Source organism: Xenopus laevis, chromosome 1S, assembly GCF_017654675.1.
Source record: "Xenopus laevis strain J_2021 chromosome 1S, Xenopus_laevis_v10.1, whole genome shotgun sequence".
NCBI lineage: Eukaryota > Metazoa > Chordata > Amphibia > Anura > Pipidae > Xenopus > Xenopus laevis.
In genome coordinates, this window is record NC_054372.1 from 990,301 (window position 1) to 1,006,519 (window position 16,219).

The following is a 16,219-nucleotide window of genomic DNA, read 5'->3' on the forward strand; positions in this document are numbered from 1 at the left end:
TGACACATTCTTCCACCAACTAATGCATTGTATAGATGTTTTGTCCCTGCTATCTCTGAAAAAGATCTCATGAACTTGTAACCTATCACCGAAATTTTAAGGAATACACTATAAACCTCATTTCTCCATCATGTGGCTTTTAAGACTCCTGGGAATTTAAAGTGGCCCCTTTTGGGGTACATACATTAAATGAAAAAATATAGCATGAAAAGTCCCCCAAAATTGCCATGGTAACACTTTAGATGTGGGTGTTTTTCATGTTCATGGAAAATGGTTTAAAACCAAAGGTTTGAATTTCCTGCCTGGATTGGATCCTGTCAGTATCTGACTAGGTCAAAAACACCACCACTCCAGCATGGGTATGCAGATGGAAAAACATGCCATTTCTAGTTAAAGCACATTCTACTTCTAAACTGTCCACTGCAGTACTAGTTATGATTGACTGGACTGAACTCATGTAAAATTAGAGATTCATGATTGTCAAAATGATGTAATAAATACTGAAATTTCACAGATATAATTTTAACATGTACAGTATATATCTGGTATGATATTTGAATCTGTTCAATATTAGCAAAATGTTAATTGTGTAGCAGACATTTCTAGTCAAGGATAGATTAAGAGCTTCCTGTGCTAATGTTATTATAGTATTTATCATTTTCTCAAGGTTTGTTTACAAGTAAATGGGTTTTTGTGTTCATTTCAGCTCTAAACAATATTGTGTAACATTTTGGCAGAAATATACAGGCTAAAAGTCCAGCACTTGAGGTGAGTATGGCAAATATCTCCACACACACAGTGTTTTTGCCTTTGGTGCTCAGATAGGCCGGGATCATTGTGATCCAAACACTGCAGAAGAGCAACATGCTGAAAGTGATGTACTTGGCCTCATTAAAACTGTCCGGTAATGTCCGAGCTAAAAATGCTAAAACAAAACTAACAGCTACCAGAAGCCCCATATACCCAATAACTGAGTAAAAGCCAATAGCTGAGCCCTCATTGCACTGAATGATGATGGTTCCAGGGTAAGTGTGAAGGTCCAGTTCCTGAAAGGGAGGAGAAATGGCCAACCAAGTCATGCAGATTATTATTTGAATGGATGAGCAGAACAAGACTACAGAATTGGACAGTTTGACTCCCACCCATTTTCTCCATGAGCTCCCTGGCTTGGTGGCTTTGAAAGCAACACAAACCATGATAGTCTTGGCCAGGAGAGAAGAGACAGCTATGGAGAAGGTGATTCCAAAAGTGATGTTACGCAGCATGCAGGTTATATCCACAGGGCGACCGAGGAACAGAAACACACTGAGGAAGCTCAGCTTGATGGAGACAAGGAGGAGGAAGCTCAGGCTCCTGTTGTTGGCTCTCACAATGGGGGTGTTCCGGTAGGTAATTAAGACTTGAAATATCAACTGAATTATTAGAGAAAAAAGAATAGAAATAGTTGTGAAAAATATGGAAATCACATCATTACTGTATGATAGAAAAACCTCATTTCTTTGTACACACTGATCTTTCATCTCATTAGGCCATTCCATGTCAGGGCATTGGGTGCAGCTCACACTGTCTGTATGAATAGCAAGGAAAATAGAAAATTAAGAAGAAGATTATGTTATGTAAAATATGTTATAATTAGTTTCTTTATAATATTATAAAGAAACTAATTATAACTTTTTTAACAATACAGCACATTATACTAGTAACAATAGAACAAGAACCAATACTAACTCTCTAAAACCTAGGATATCTTTTCATGTATATAGTGTAGGCATAATCTACAGTTTTTTTTTTTTAGATCTTTATTAAATATTAATTGCCATTTACTAAAATCTCCATTTAGTCCTTATTAGTATTACCCTGATAACCCAATAATATAGTTTGGAATTCCTGCCCTCTGCTTGAGTAGAAGACTCCATGTTCCCTGGAAGACCTGAAAGCTTCCGTGAGAGTATTATAGCCCAGCTCAATGCTAAACACTACTCTGACCTACCACTGTGATTTTACTATCAGAGTACTAGCCTGACCACTCAGTAACAGACTTTCTGCCACAATGAGTGGTGGAAAAGGCTGAGAATCCACATAATTATAAATGACTTTGGTTGAACAAGTAAGGGTACAAGGTTAAGAACAGGTATCGGACAAAAAATAAAGAGTTTCAGGACCAATCTTCCATACAGCAAAGTAGAACATTTAGTCCTGTTGGTTTTTGGGTGTAATTGATAAGATTCTCTAAATAAAAAAGGAATGATCTAACTTCAGATATATAAAATTTACTAAAAAGAGGGGATCTGACTTCTGTCAGTGTTCAATTTTTGTATAGGAGAAAAGAAGGAAAGTATCCCCGTCTTTTTAATCAGAAAAAACACAAAAAGTTATATATTATCACTGTGTGATTTGATTTCGGTTAAATTATTAAATCTCGTGATTCAGTATCTATAGGTCCCCCCCTTTTAATGATTCATCCCACAAAGTGCTAGTGCTAAGTGCTAAGTGCTAAGATTCTCTATTATAGTTCTTACCAGGCTTCTTTACTTTAAATAAGGAGAAATGTGTCTTCCATTAGTTGAGGAATATATTGATGTTAATACTGTCTTCAACTGATTTGTCTCAATAGAACTTTTAAATAATTTGATCATTGGCTGGATCAACATGACTTGGCCCTGCATGAATTGAGATGGCTGCCAAACACCACTGCTAAAAATGTTAGCAAAATAAAATGTTTAATAGTAATGAATTATTTGCAATGCACATCCTTTATTTCCAGTTGTCAATTATCCCTCCCTTGTACCTGACAGCTCTGTGCTTTAGATTTTTTATCTATTGCAAGATGCCAATACAAATCTGCTCCAACCAATGATACAGGTATAAGTGGTTTGTGCCTGACCAACAGCTGAAGAACAACCCAACAGCAGACAATCTCTTATGCCTAAAGATATTTTCCTTAGGCATAACACCCAATACTCTGATGGTTGAAAACTTCAATTATTTCTGAAGCAAAACATTAAACTGAAAGTATTTTCTTTATACCGATTATATTAGAGATCTCTGTCTCAGAACATGGAACACAATCATAACAGCAGGGTTGGACTTCAGGAATTGGCATCTTCCTGTATCCTGGGAGACAATTATCCGTACATTGAGCTCTTGGGATCTAAAAACATTAAAAGTAAATTTCCAAAGAACATATCTGTTATTCTTTTATGTTGTCATTCACTTTATATTTTTTCCCTTAAACATTTCATTGAGTGCAGAGTTGATTAAGCCCTTAAAAGAGGAGATGCTAACACAAGATTATGGCACTGTGGCTACTAAATAAAACAGTGTCTTACATATATTTCATTCATGTATACAAAACTGTGCAGAGTTGTCTAGAGTTTATAAAAACGAGCAGAACCATATACTGTATATGAGAATCTGTAGAGTGACATATGGCTAATGAGTAGCAGGAAAGTTCTGTAAGGCAGTATGTGGGGCACAGTAGTGGTATATATAAATGTATGACTTCTGTGTAACTAATGAAACCTACTATAGTTCTATATGGCTTATAAAACCCAAAATAATTCCACATTGTCTATGAGGCTGACAAAACCCAATAGAGTTCTAAAAGAAGAGTTTTAAGAAATCTTAAACTTATCTTACTTTGCTGTCTATTGTCTTCCATGGAATTGCCTTTGAGGTTATACTCAGCTGCTGATCTAGTGGTGCCCATGGAGAGAACTCACCAACAAAGTTTCTGGTCACCATTCCATCAAGAGTAATAAAGTTGCTATAGATCTTGTACCTAGTGAGATACTCTTCATTTTCATTAAATGAGAAGATTTCACCATGTTTGGATTTTAACTGAAGTTTCTTTAAATTTTGGTGCAACTTTAGAAAAAAAAAAATAAATAAAAAAAAGTTTATGTAGGTAACTTTTACCAGTAATAGCATATTACACATATACGATGTTAAATGTTTAATGTTTAAAGGAAACACTTGTATGACAGGGCTGAACCATTTCAAGGGTGCTACAAGAAATTCCCTATGTAGCATCATTTCACTGGTTATGATATATCACACAATAATTCAGCTCTGTAATGTTCCAAGAACCACTGGTGCTCATTCTTTGGCTATATCACTGATTACTCTTATGTTGTACCTTGCCTCCACACCGTTGCGAGGGCTCAATCTCTAGGAGTAATAGGTCTCATCCAGAGCAACTATAGGGGTAAAGCCAATAGTTAAAGTAATGGTGGAGCTCAAGCCTTACATGCCTTTAGGGATTATGACTGTATCAGAGGAATATCAGCATACAGTTACATAGTTAAATTGGGTTGAATAAAGACAAAGTCCTTCAAGTTCAACCCCTCCAAATGAAAACCCAGCCCCATAAACACACCCCTCTCTACTTTTAATTCAATTCTATATACCCATACCTATACTTATACTAACTATAGAGCTTAGTATCACAATAGCCTTTGATATTATGTCTGTCCAAAAAAACATCCAAGCCATTCTTAAAGGCATTAACTGAATCAGCATCACAACATCACCCGGCAGTGCATTCCCCAACCTCACTGTCCTCACTGTGATGAACCCCCTACGTTGCTTCAAATGAAAGTTCTTTTCTTCTAGTCTAAAGAGGTGTCCTCTGGTACGGTGATCCACTTTATGGGTAAAAAGGTCCCCTGCCATTTGTCTATAATGTCCTCTAATGTACTTGTAACGTGTAATCATGTCCCCTCGCAAGCGCCTTTTTTCCAGAGAAAACAACCCCAACCTTGACAGTCTCCCCTCATAATTTAACTCTTCCCTCCCTCTAACCAGTTTAGTTGCACTTAGTCTCTGCACTCTCTCCAGCTCATTTATATCCCTCTTAAGGACTGGAGTCCAAAACTGCCCCCATACTCCAGATGAGGCCTCACCAGGGACCTATAAAGAGACACAATTATGTTTCATCCCTTGAGTTAATGCCCTTTTTTATACAAGAACTTTATTTGCTTTAGTAGCCACAGAATGACACTGCCCAGAATTAGACAACTTGTTATCATAGACAACACTAAGCAGTTCAAGGTCTGCCAGGTGTGTAGGTTATTACTGTTTGTTGTGGAAGTCAAAGAAAATCTAAAGGATTACACCCAGATCCAGACAAGGTGTAGATCCTGACATTATTTGGACTGTTTGCACATTCTCTAAATTTGGCATCTCCAAACTACTTAGGTAAATTCTTACCCACCTGTAATAAAAATACCTGGTGGTCTAGTGGTGCGGCGGCGTGGACGGCCAGAACATCTCACCTTGCACCCCTCGTTAAGTCCAGGTGGCACCCAAGTAAGCTGAGGGCTCCTCCCGAAGCCCAACGGTGGTCACACTACTGGTGAAGCCGAGCCGAGACCAGGGTGCTTGGCACTTGTTCTGGTATTGGGTGCCGGTCATGATATTATCACGGGCCATGAAGGACAAAAGTCACAATGAAGCTGCTGCTGCTGCTCCTCCAACTACCACCAAAGCGCTTCTTACCACTCTGCTCCTGCAGGGTTTCCACAACCTAACCCGACAGCTGGAGACTATGCATGCTTCACAGCAGCAACCTGTTTCTGTTCCTGCTCCTCTTCCTCCTCCGGTGGGTTCAACTAGGTCCCATGAACCCAAAATTATGTTCCTCGAAAAGTTCAGTGGGGATCGCACTAAATTTTTTGTCTTTAAAGAGGCATGCAAGCTGTACCTTAGTTTCTTTTCTCACTCTTTCCAATCTGGTGAGGAGAAAGTAAGGTTCGTCATGACCCTGCTTTTGGGTGACCCCCAAATTTGGGCCCTCAGGCTGCCTTCCTCTGACCCTGCTCGTTATTCCCTAGACACTTTCTTTAACAGCATGGCAATTCTTTATGATGACCCCGATCGTACATCTTCTGTCGATACCGCGATTTATAAATTGCGCCAAGGGAAAAGGGATGCGGAGGTGTACTGCACCGAATTCCACCGGTGGGCATTGGAAACTGGGTGGAACGATTTGGCTCTACAGAGTCAATTCCATTTGGGGTTATCAGATTCAGTGAAAGATAGTCTGGTTAATTACCCCCAACCTTCTAACCTGGATGATCTCATGTCCCTCGCCATCCAGGTAGATAGAAGGCAAAGGGAGAGAAGGGGTGAGAAGAGTACAAACTTCTATAGGGTTACTAATATAAGATCCAATGTGGTAACCAATGTAAAATCTTCTAACCCCTCTGTGCCTCTACCTCAGGAGGAGCCTATGCAATTAGGCGTATCCCATCTAACTCCTGAGGAAAAGGCACACAGATGTTCCCTGGGTCTCTATGTACTGTGGTGAAAAGGAACATTTTCTAAACCAATGCTCTAAGAGGCCGGGAAACTCTGAAGCCTAAATGGAGATGGGGAGCTCCATTTGGGTGCAGGAATTTCCTCTCCCCAATCTGCCTCTAAGGTTCTGTTACCAGTCAAACTAACCTGGCCTACGGGCTCTGTCAAGATGTCCGCTTTTGTGGATTCAGGGGCTGAGGGGAACTTTTTGGATGCTGCATTTGCAGCCAAACACAATATTCCATTGGTTCCTCTAAGTTCCCCCCTAAAAATTTGGGCAGTGGACAAAAGACCCTTAGGGTCAGGTATAGTGTTTAAGAAAACTGTTTTGCTTTCTATGTCTGTAAATAATATGCATGGTGAGGATATAGCGCTGTACCTCATTGAGGGTGCTACCTCTCCTCATCTTGGGGTTACCATGGTTCCAGAGGCACAACCCTCTAATTGATTGGGTTTCAAAAGCGGTAGTTCAGTGGGGTTCAGCGTGTGATGGGGTCTGTATTCCTCAGGTAGTAGCCACTACCTCTCTAGAAGGTTTACCTGGAGCTTATGCTGAGTTTGAGGATGTTTTCTCTAAAAAGGCTGCTGAAACCTTACCCCCACACTGGCCATACGATTGCCCAATTGATCTCATTTCAGGGTCTGTTTATATAAAATATATCTGGAACGGTCTAATTCCTATGACGGACGAATGGCTAGTGTCAGAGGGTTGAAATCTATTACCCCCGCCCTCTATGACGCCATAATGAGTGGACAATGGTCACTCATATAACTTATAGTAGGCCATACAAATAAATGATCTCCACTCTGTTACTTAGATTCCAGAGTGTCAGCAGAGTGTCAGCATGTCTCTTATGCCCTTTTGCAGAAGTGTTGCTCAATTACTGGCATTACCACAATGGCCATGTTTAGCCAACAGATGTCTACGAGGCTGTGGACAGTTGGAATCAGGAATCTCTTATGTTGCTTGGACCAAGAGGTCTTTGGTAAGTCCTTGGGTGACATTCTGTGTGTTACTCCAACAGCTTACCCAGACAAAACTGTTATGTTGTATTCTGTATGAATAAATTGCCTGATTATTACTAAAGGTTTTCCTTTACTGAGTTTTGTCTTACACGAGGTCAAAAATGGTGCTACTAAAAATACCTTCATATGGTGACCCGCCGACTGTGAACCAGTTTTTTTCCAGTCATTTCTTCAGGCAATGGAGGGCTCCAGGCTGTGTGCAACTGGAGTCTACCAGTGGAGCTCTCTACTCCCAGAAGGTTTTCCCTGGAGCTTTACTCCCGGATGGTTGATACACGCGCGGTAAAGCCCCCTGGGGTGGGCATATATGTTTTTTCTAACTTCTTCTTTTTGCCCATTGTTTTGTTAATTGTTGTGTTAATCAGCTGAAATGATCTGCCATTCATGATAGGAATCCGCAGTTTCCTTCCTGTTTTTGTATTTTGTTCGTCTCTTATTCCTTATCATGAAGAGTAGTCTAAAACATCTTGAAATAGAAATTACACGTGTACTGTATGTTGTTTGATGTATGCAAAAGGATCCATGAATGTTGGATGTTTGCCTAGCCGAGTGCGTGAGTAACTTTAGTGTAACTGTCATCTGTGTGATGGTGTACATGAGAGAATTTGTGGCTCTATCTCAGAGTCTGCTTGCTGTTTAGGAGTTTTTCTGCGGTTCCTGTTTATGGGGCGACCTAGCAGGCCAGAAATACGGAAAACTAGGTTTTCTGAAGGAAATTCTGTAGAGTGTGAAGTGTGAATCACTTTCCTGTCCGTTTGAATTGTCAGATGAAACACGAGAGCCCTACAAACATTTAGGTGTTGTCCAACTGCAACTTCAAACCTGTTTTCTTCCTTTCCACTCAATTGTAAGCCTCTTAAATTATCATTTTTTCCTGCAGGTGACTCCAGTTTATATGTCTGTTTGTTTTCCCTGTTTGTTTTATAAACCAATGTTAATAGCTCGCGGCTAAGCTTTTTTGCATCCTACAGGTCTGTTAGAGCATATTGTGAATGTAATACTTGTGTGTATGTTACAAAGAAAAGGACTTGACTTGACGGTTATATGAATTTGATGTGTCTGTAATGAATATGTTTGCCTTACTGTTTTTGGTTCTCTTTAATGTTTATATGTTTTTGTAGGTACCACTTGTGCTATAATATTTGTTCTATGTGTCTGTCACTAAAATATTGTCATTTTGTCTTAGACTATCATGTCACTATTCTTATCTTATCCTAACATTGTCTTCTTTGTTATTATTCTCATAGTAATATTAGTTCTCTTGTGTATTTCTGTTTGTGAATGGGTTACTCGTGAATAAGGTTAATACACTCCACTTGTCTTTATAGTATTAAACAGAAATATTAGTGTTGTCTCTTTAAATGTTCTCTGTTACAGTTTTTTGTCTCAAACTAACCTTACTTATTTTTTGTCTTTCTGGGTCAGATTAATAACTCTTTTCTAAGTGTATTATGTTTGACTTGTGATCTGAAATAAACATGTTCCATCAGTTTAGAATATCTACCAATCCTCCTAGATATGCTAGTTGAGTGCCCAAAACATTTTAAGTTTCAAAGCCTTTGTTAAGTGTCACAGTGGAGGGGACAAGACTGCGTTTTCCTGGCCAGAAGGCGATAGTTTTCTTCCCTCACAACTTGACATTCTACTGTGACAGATAAAGGATAAGTGTAAGAGTAAATATTTTACTATAAAATTACATGCCATTAGATCTAGCAGGCTTATGCCAACCAATAGAAAGTGATATTTCTCACATATACTTCAGCTGAGACATTACACCTATTCTCCGCTCCTTGCTCAGCAAACCTAGATCTAGTCCTTAATATGGAAACTCAGGAGCAATTAAATGCCATTTAAATGTGCCTATTGGCAACCTTAGAGTGACACAATCTCACAACTTTTGGTTCCACAGACGGTGCAGCCCCAGTAATGAAGATTCTTATTGAGCTAATGGTTCAGGATGTTGTAAGCTTATTAACAGTAGTATATTAACAGTAGTATATTAACAGTAGTATATTAACAGTAGTATATTATCAGTAGTATATTATCAGTAGTATATTAACAGTAGTATATTAACAGTAGTATATTAACAGTAGTATATTAACAGTAGTATATTAACAGTAGTATATTAACAGTAGTATATTAACAGTAGTAACAGTAATACTTCCCCTGAATATTCTGAAGACAAACATCCTGATGACCAAATAAATCACAGTCAGTTGTTTCAAACACCAGGGCCCACTCACACTGAAGTACTTAATGGTGCATTAGACTTACAGCACCTTTACAGGAAATCTAATTCATAGTCCAAACAATAACAAGAAGGATTCTATTTGCTGGAACTGTCATAAAAAACTACACTTCCCAGAATCCTCCGTTGCACAATATTTCAGATGCTCAACTTCTCTCACTGTTTTGTAACTTCCTCTTTTGTCAGCCCGTTGGCTCAGGAACTTTTAACCACAGCAAATATTTTTAACTTTACCATTTCATACTCATCTGTATTTTTTTCTGTATCTCCTCAATCTGGATCTTTTTCACCAACATGAAGGTGAACTTGATGCAGTTTGGATCTATACCCGATTCACTCATTGGTACAGGTTAAATTATTTTCATTATTCTCTAGACAGATGTGAATCTATTATTTCATATTATTGTAGTGTATTTGCAGTACAACAAGAGGGGAGTATTATATTGTGGGTTCTGTTGTTGTTACTGTTTTTTCTAATTAAATAAGTTTCAGTTCATAAAAATGCAGCTTATGTGCTTGTGCCGCTGCTATAGAAATAATTCTCCCGTAATCATCGCACTTGTGTATCTTGTATCACACGTCTATACACGTGTATCACAAGTGTGAGAAAATGCAGAAGTGACTTAATGGATTTATTGTTGATTTTATCTGACAACCAGTCATTTCACTACCAAATTTGTAGAAATAAAAGATGCTACTAAAATGGGTCTATGTCATTCTCATTTAGGCTAAAAATATAAATATATATATAAAGGTACAAGAGAGAAGTTGTTAAATGTTTTTCCTGGTTATGATTTATCAATATTATTTTGTTATAAGAAGGAAACAGTACAGGTTGTATGTGACAGTTTACACAATTACATTTTCGATTCTGTTACAAATGTGCAAGCGTTATATAGCTTTTCAGGTCTACCCCTCCTCAAGGGAAAACCTACCCCCTTTCATTGCCAGAAGCCCAGGCAATGAAAGATTATATTTGGGAAAACTTGGAAAGAAGCTTCATCCGGCCTCCCTGTTCCCCTGCGGGGGCTGGGTTTGTTTTGTGGGCAAAAAAGATGGGGGTCTTTGTCCCTGTATAGATTATAAGGGGCTCAATAAGATTACCATTAAGAACCGCTATCCCCTTCCCTTGATCTCTGAGCTGTTTGATCAGATCAAGAATGCTAAGATTTTTACTAAGCTAGATCTTAGGGGGGCTTATAACCTCATTCGTATCAGGGAAGGGGATGAGTGGAAAACAGCGTTTAACAGCAGGGATGGCCACTACGAATATTTGGTAATGCCATTCGGTCTTTGTAGCGCCCCCGCAGTGTTCCAGGAATTCGTCAATGACATCTTTTGGGACCTGCTGGGGATATTCGTAGTGGTCTATCTTGATGACATTGTTATTTTCTCTTCCAATCTTAGTGAACACAGGAATCATGTCTGTGAGGTCTTACGTAGACTTAGAGAAAATAATCTGTATGCAAAACTTGAGAAGTGTACTTTTGAGGTTGCCTTTGTTCAGTTTTTGGGGTTTAACATTTATAACAGGGGTCTTGAGATGGATCCTGGGAAGGTGAGAGTTGTCCTAGAATGGACCCAACCCCTTTCTTTGCGTGCAACCCAAAGATTCCTCGGTTTTGCAAATTATTACCGCCAATTCATCAAGAATTTTTCCCTGGTAGTTGCCCCAATCACCAACTTGACTAAAAAGGGTGCTGACCCTAGTATTTGGCCCCCAGAAGCAGTCCAGGCTTTTGTACACCTTAAAAAGGAGTTCAGTTCTGCCCCTTTTCTGCAGCATCCAGATACTGCCTTACCATTTATTGTGGAGGTAGATGCCTCTGAAGTGGGTGCTGGGGCAGTCCTATCCCAAAGGCACCCGATAACCAACAAATTACATCCCTGCGCCTTTTTCTCAAGGATGTTTTCACCTGCATAGGCAAACTATGATATTGGGAACAGGGAATTGTTGGCTATCAAGTGGGCCTTTGAGGAATGGTGGCATCTACTTGAAGGTGCTAAACATTTTGTAACAGTGTATACAGACCATAAAAACCTGCTTTACATAGAATCGGCCACACGGCTAAATCCTAGGCAAGCTAGATGAGCGTTGTTCTTCACCAGGTTTAATTTCTCCGTAACATGCAGGCCTTGATCTAAAAACACCAAAGCTGATGCACTCTCTAGGAGTTTTGAATCTACCTCCTCTGACTCTAGTGAGTGCATCCCCATCATTCCTAGGGAGTTGATTGTAGCCGCATTGGATTCTGACCTCTCCACCTTGTTATCCCCTGTCCAATCTTCTGCTCCTGCAGACACTCCCGCTGGGAGAATGTTTGTGCCTGAGGAGCTGAGGGAACAAGTTCTGGAAGAGGTTCATAACTCCAAGATGGCTGGGCATCCTGGCATAGCCAAAACTATTTCTTTGTTAGCCCGTCATGTGTGGTGGCCTTCTTTTAAACAAGATGCTAAGGTTTTCATAAATTCCTGTCCAATTTGTCAAAGGTCTAAATCCTCTCGTCAATTGTGACTTGGTCTGTTAAATCCGTTACCAATCCCTGAGAAGCCATGGTCCCATCTTTCGATGGATTTCATTGTAGATCTGCCTTCTTCTCAGGGTAAAACTGTAATTTGGGTGGTGGTGGATAGGTTTAGTAAAATGAGCCATTTTGTTTCTCTCCCACACCTCCCTTCTGCTAAAACCTTAGCCGATCTGTTTATTTCTCAAATTTTTAAGTTGCATGGGTTCCCTGTTAATATTGTCTCGGACAGAGGAGTTCAGTTTGTCTCGAAGTTTTGGAGAGCTTTCTGCTCTTTAATTGGCATTGATTTATCTTTCTCAACTGCTTACCATCCCCAAACCAATGGACAAAATGAAAGAGTGAATCAATCCCTGGAGCAATATCTCAGGTGTTATGTGTCTGATAACCAGTCCTCTTGGGCTGAATTGTTGCCCTGGGCAGAGTTTGCCTACAATAATGCCACTCACTCCTCCTCTGGGGAGTCTCCTTTCTTTATTGTAAATGGGCTACATTCAAAAGCATTTTCTTTTTCTGGTTTAGATTCCTCTGTACCCTCTGCTAATTCCTCTGTCAATCATTTTTCTAAAATTTGGTCCCAAGTTCATCATTCTCTTTCTGCAGCTTCCTCTGCTTAAAAGAAAGCTGCAGATAGATCTCGTAGAGTGGCTCCTCAATACAAAGTGGGAGATTCTGTTTGGCTATCTACCAAAAATTTTAGGTTGAAGGCCCCCTCTCTCAAACTGGGGCCCAGGTTCATTGGTCCATACCCAATAACTGAAATAATCAATTCTTCTTCTGTTCATCTCCAATTACCTGCAGAGTTTAAAATATCTAATTCTTTTCATGTTTCTCTCCTAAAACCAGCCACTCAAGTCCATCATATTCCTGTTCCTCCCCCAGTGTTAGTCGAAGGTCAGCCTGAATTTGAGATCCAGGAGTTCCTCGATTCTCGTTTGGTACGGGGTAAGCTCCAGTATCTTATTAAGTGGAAGGGCTATTGGCCCAGAGGAGAACTCCTGGGTCTCAGTCGATGACATCAAGGCTGATCAACTCAAAGAAATTCCATCAAAAATTTCCTGGGAAGCCTGGGGGTCCAGTGGCCCCCCCTAGAGGGGGAGTAATGTAATAAAAATACCTGGTGGTCTAGTGGTGTGGCGGCGTGGACGGCCGCCTCGCCGTTGCGCTCCTTCCCCTTCTTCCTCCCAGCGCCATTAGTGTTCTTAGGGCACGCCTCTTAAAGGCTCAGGTGCACTGGCGTGATTGCGCCAGCACGCTTTGGCGCAAAAACGCACGTTCTTTGGCACAAAATTCTTCCCCTATAAAAGGCCCATTCTGACTGCTGACAGATGCCCGTGATAGAACTTGGTTTCTAGTGGTTCCTGAGCCTTGTGCATCTGATCTGTATCCTGTCTGTTTGATTATCCAGTTTTGACTCCTGCCTGTTCTTGACTACTATTTGTTGTAGACCCTTGCCTGCCTACAACAAATCTTCCAGCTTTGCTAACAGCCATGCCCCTTTGCCAGCCAGAACATCTCGCCTTGCACCCCTTGTTAAGTCCAGGTGGCACCCAAGTAAGCTGAGGGCTCCTCCCTCCCGAAGCCCAATGGTGGTCACACTACTGGTGAAGCCGAGACCAGGGTGCTTGGCACTTGTTCTGGCATTGGGTGTCGGTCGTGACACCACCTTTCCGATGTATATGAACCATTAAGGAGTGCATAGGTCGGCAATCCAGCCATGAGGAATCCATGGAGCAAATAAAACTGCCACACCAGTGAAATGATACAATGATGTACAGTAAATGAGTGTATTAGTGACAGTACAATGTGATGCCAGTTAAAAGGAACTAGGGGCAACTCTAGTGCAATAAGTCCAGCCAGTTTCCTTCACATTATGCACCATGTGTCCCACAGAGCAAAGATATGCACAGATTGAAAACAAATGTCTGGTTATTGTGTTTTGCTATCAGAAATTGGATCATTATCTACATGGAAAAAAACCTAATCAGCTTTGAGTCTACTAGGAGCCTCAAACACTTAGAGGCACATTTATCAAGGGCCGGATTTCGAATTCGAATGAATTTGAAATTCAACTTGGGGAAATTTATTAATAAAATCAAATTTGGCAAAGTCAGACAAATGTAAACTACCTGAAAATTCAAATCCAATTAGATTCAAATTAGATCAAGCTTGATTTGAGTTTTTTCTCCAAAAACAAACTTGAATGTCAGGAAGGCTTCAAACATCTCAAAATTGATCCCTGGACCTCTTCCATTGACTTAAAAAACAATCCGCCAGTTTTTAGGTGGTAAATAGTTGATTTTTAATTCTTTTTTTTTTTTCAATTTGTCTTTTTATTGAGAAAATTTTTAGCATATAGAACAATAGCACAGTAGTACACAGAGCCACACTACAAAAGAAAAGCATAATAGTCTATGGTCAATAGCGGGAATAAGGAGGTGCTGATGGAACCCTTAGTGTTACACATGGTAAGGAATATTTGGTTCCTGAAGTATCGGGCCTTAGGGGGCAGCTATGGCCCTTCAGAGTGAATCCAGGATGTATAAGTAAATCACAATTCCTCCACCTATAGAAAAAACAACCTTGTGTCTACTATGTATGGAACATGGTTAGAACCAGAGAAGAAAAAAATGGGAGCAGAGAGGGAGAGAAGAAGTAGGGGGTTCCCAACACGGATCAGTGGGCTTGTCAAGTGGTAAGTAATGGTACATACCTGACTATCTCTCACGAAATGAGATAGGAGGGAGGAAGAACCAGCTCCGGAGGCGAGGCATCCCCGGAAGACATTGACCCTGGTTTGGTGAGGAACCGAAGTGCTGATTAGCAGTATGAGTGTAGAAGGTGGTCTGATCGCCTTGAAGGTTTGGTTCAAGCATACACACTCATAGGTCACTGAGTCCCTAGCCACATGGTTTTAAATTGGTCTGTTTCCATAAATTAGAACCAATAGTACCATTTCTTTGTAAACCGAGTCGTATCTTTTACTGAGTTCGATTTAAGCTCCTCGAATTTCTGGATCTCCTTTACCCTGACCAGCCAGTCCTTGACAGTTGGGCTTAAGGTGGATTTCCAGTGGAGTGGAAAAAGGATTTCCCCTGTGTCCAGTAGAATAGGTGTGAGGGATTTCCGATAGCCTTTCAGTGAATGGGTTGTGTCGTGTACAGTGGCGGATTAAGGACATGTGAGGCCCCTAGGCTACACTTTCCACAGGGCCCCCTTCTAGGGCAGGGATTTATATTGTCGCGGTAAGCTCCACTTTTTTTTAAAGAAAACCGCCACCCGCCGTGTAAATTAACTCTCTGCAGAAATTATTTCACTGTCTGCAGGCTACAAAAATTATTTCACTGTCTGCAGAAATTATTTCACTGTCTGCAGGCTACAAAAATTATTTCACTGTCTGCAGAAATTATTTCACTGTTTGCAGGCTACAAAAATAATTTTACTGTCTGCAGGCTACAAAATTTAGTTCACTGTCTGCAGAAATTATTTCCCTGTCTGCAAAAATTATTTCCCTGTCTGCAGAAATTATTTCACTGTCTGCAGAAATTATTTCACTGTCTGCAGAAATTATTTCACTGTTTGCAGGCTACAAAAATAATTTTACTGTCTGCAGGCTACAAAAAATATTTTACTGTCTGCAGAAATTATTTCACGCTCTGCAGGCTACAAAAATAATTTTACTGTCTGCAGGCTACAAAAATTATTTTACTGTCTGCAGGCTACAAAAAATATTTTACTGTCTGCAGAAATTATTTCACGGTCTGCAGGCTACAATAATTATTTCACTGTCTGCAGAAATTATTTCATTGTCTGCAGGCTACAAAAATTATTTTACTGTCTGCAGGCTACAAAATTTGGGACCCCCCCCACCCATGCCTTGCTTTCTAGCTAGGCTAGCTGCATGCCTGGGCCTGAGACAAGTTGCGGCAACTTGAACTTGGGCAGTGGCTTTGTAAAGAAATTGGTAGTGGACGTGGAGTCACGAAGAAGACAGACAGACTGCTTGTCTGCTGCCTCTGCCTGTGTCTGACCGCGTGTGTGCGAGAGCACGCCGCGCTCAATGCTATTAAGTAGCCGCGGGTTTTCATCGGCGCACAGCAGTGACGTCACTGGTGAGCGA

At 40.4% G+C, this 16,219-nt stretch overlaps 1 protein-coding gene across 1 annotated transcript in view; it reads right to left on the minus strand.

The window, feature by feature from the left end:
- Nucleotides 1-662: 662 nt before the first annotated feature.
- LOC121398255 (vomeronasal type-2 receptor 26-like) overlaps nt 663-16,219 on the minus strand; it is a 28,167-nt gene continuing 12,610 nt past the window's right edge. Inside the window, exons 4-6 of the mRNA XM_041577199.1 lie at nt 3,640-3,867; nt 3,028-3,151; nt 663-1,567 (exon numbers count right to left, since the gene is read on the minus strand). Coding sequence (XP_041433133.1) covers nt 663-1,567; nt 3,028-3,151; nt 3,640-3,867 — 1,257 coding nt within the window. The remainder of the gene's footprint in view (nt 1,568-3,027; nt 3,152-3,639; nt 3,868-16,219) is intronic.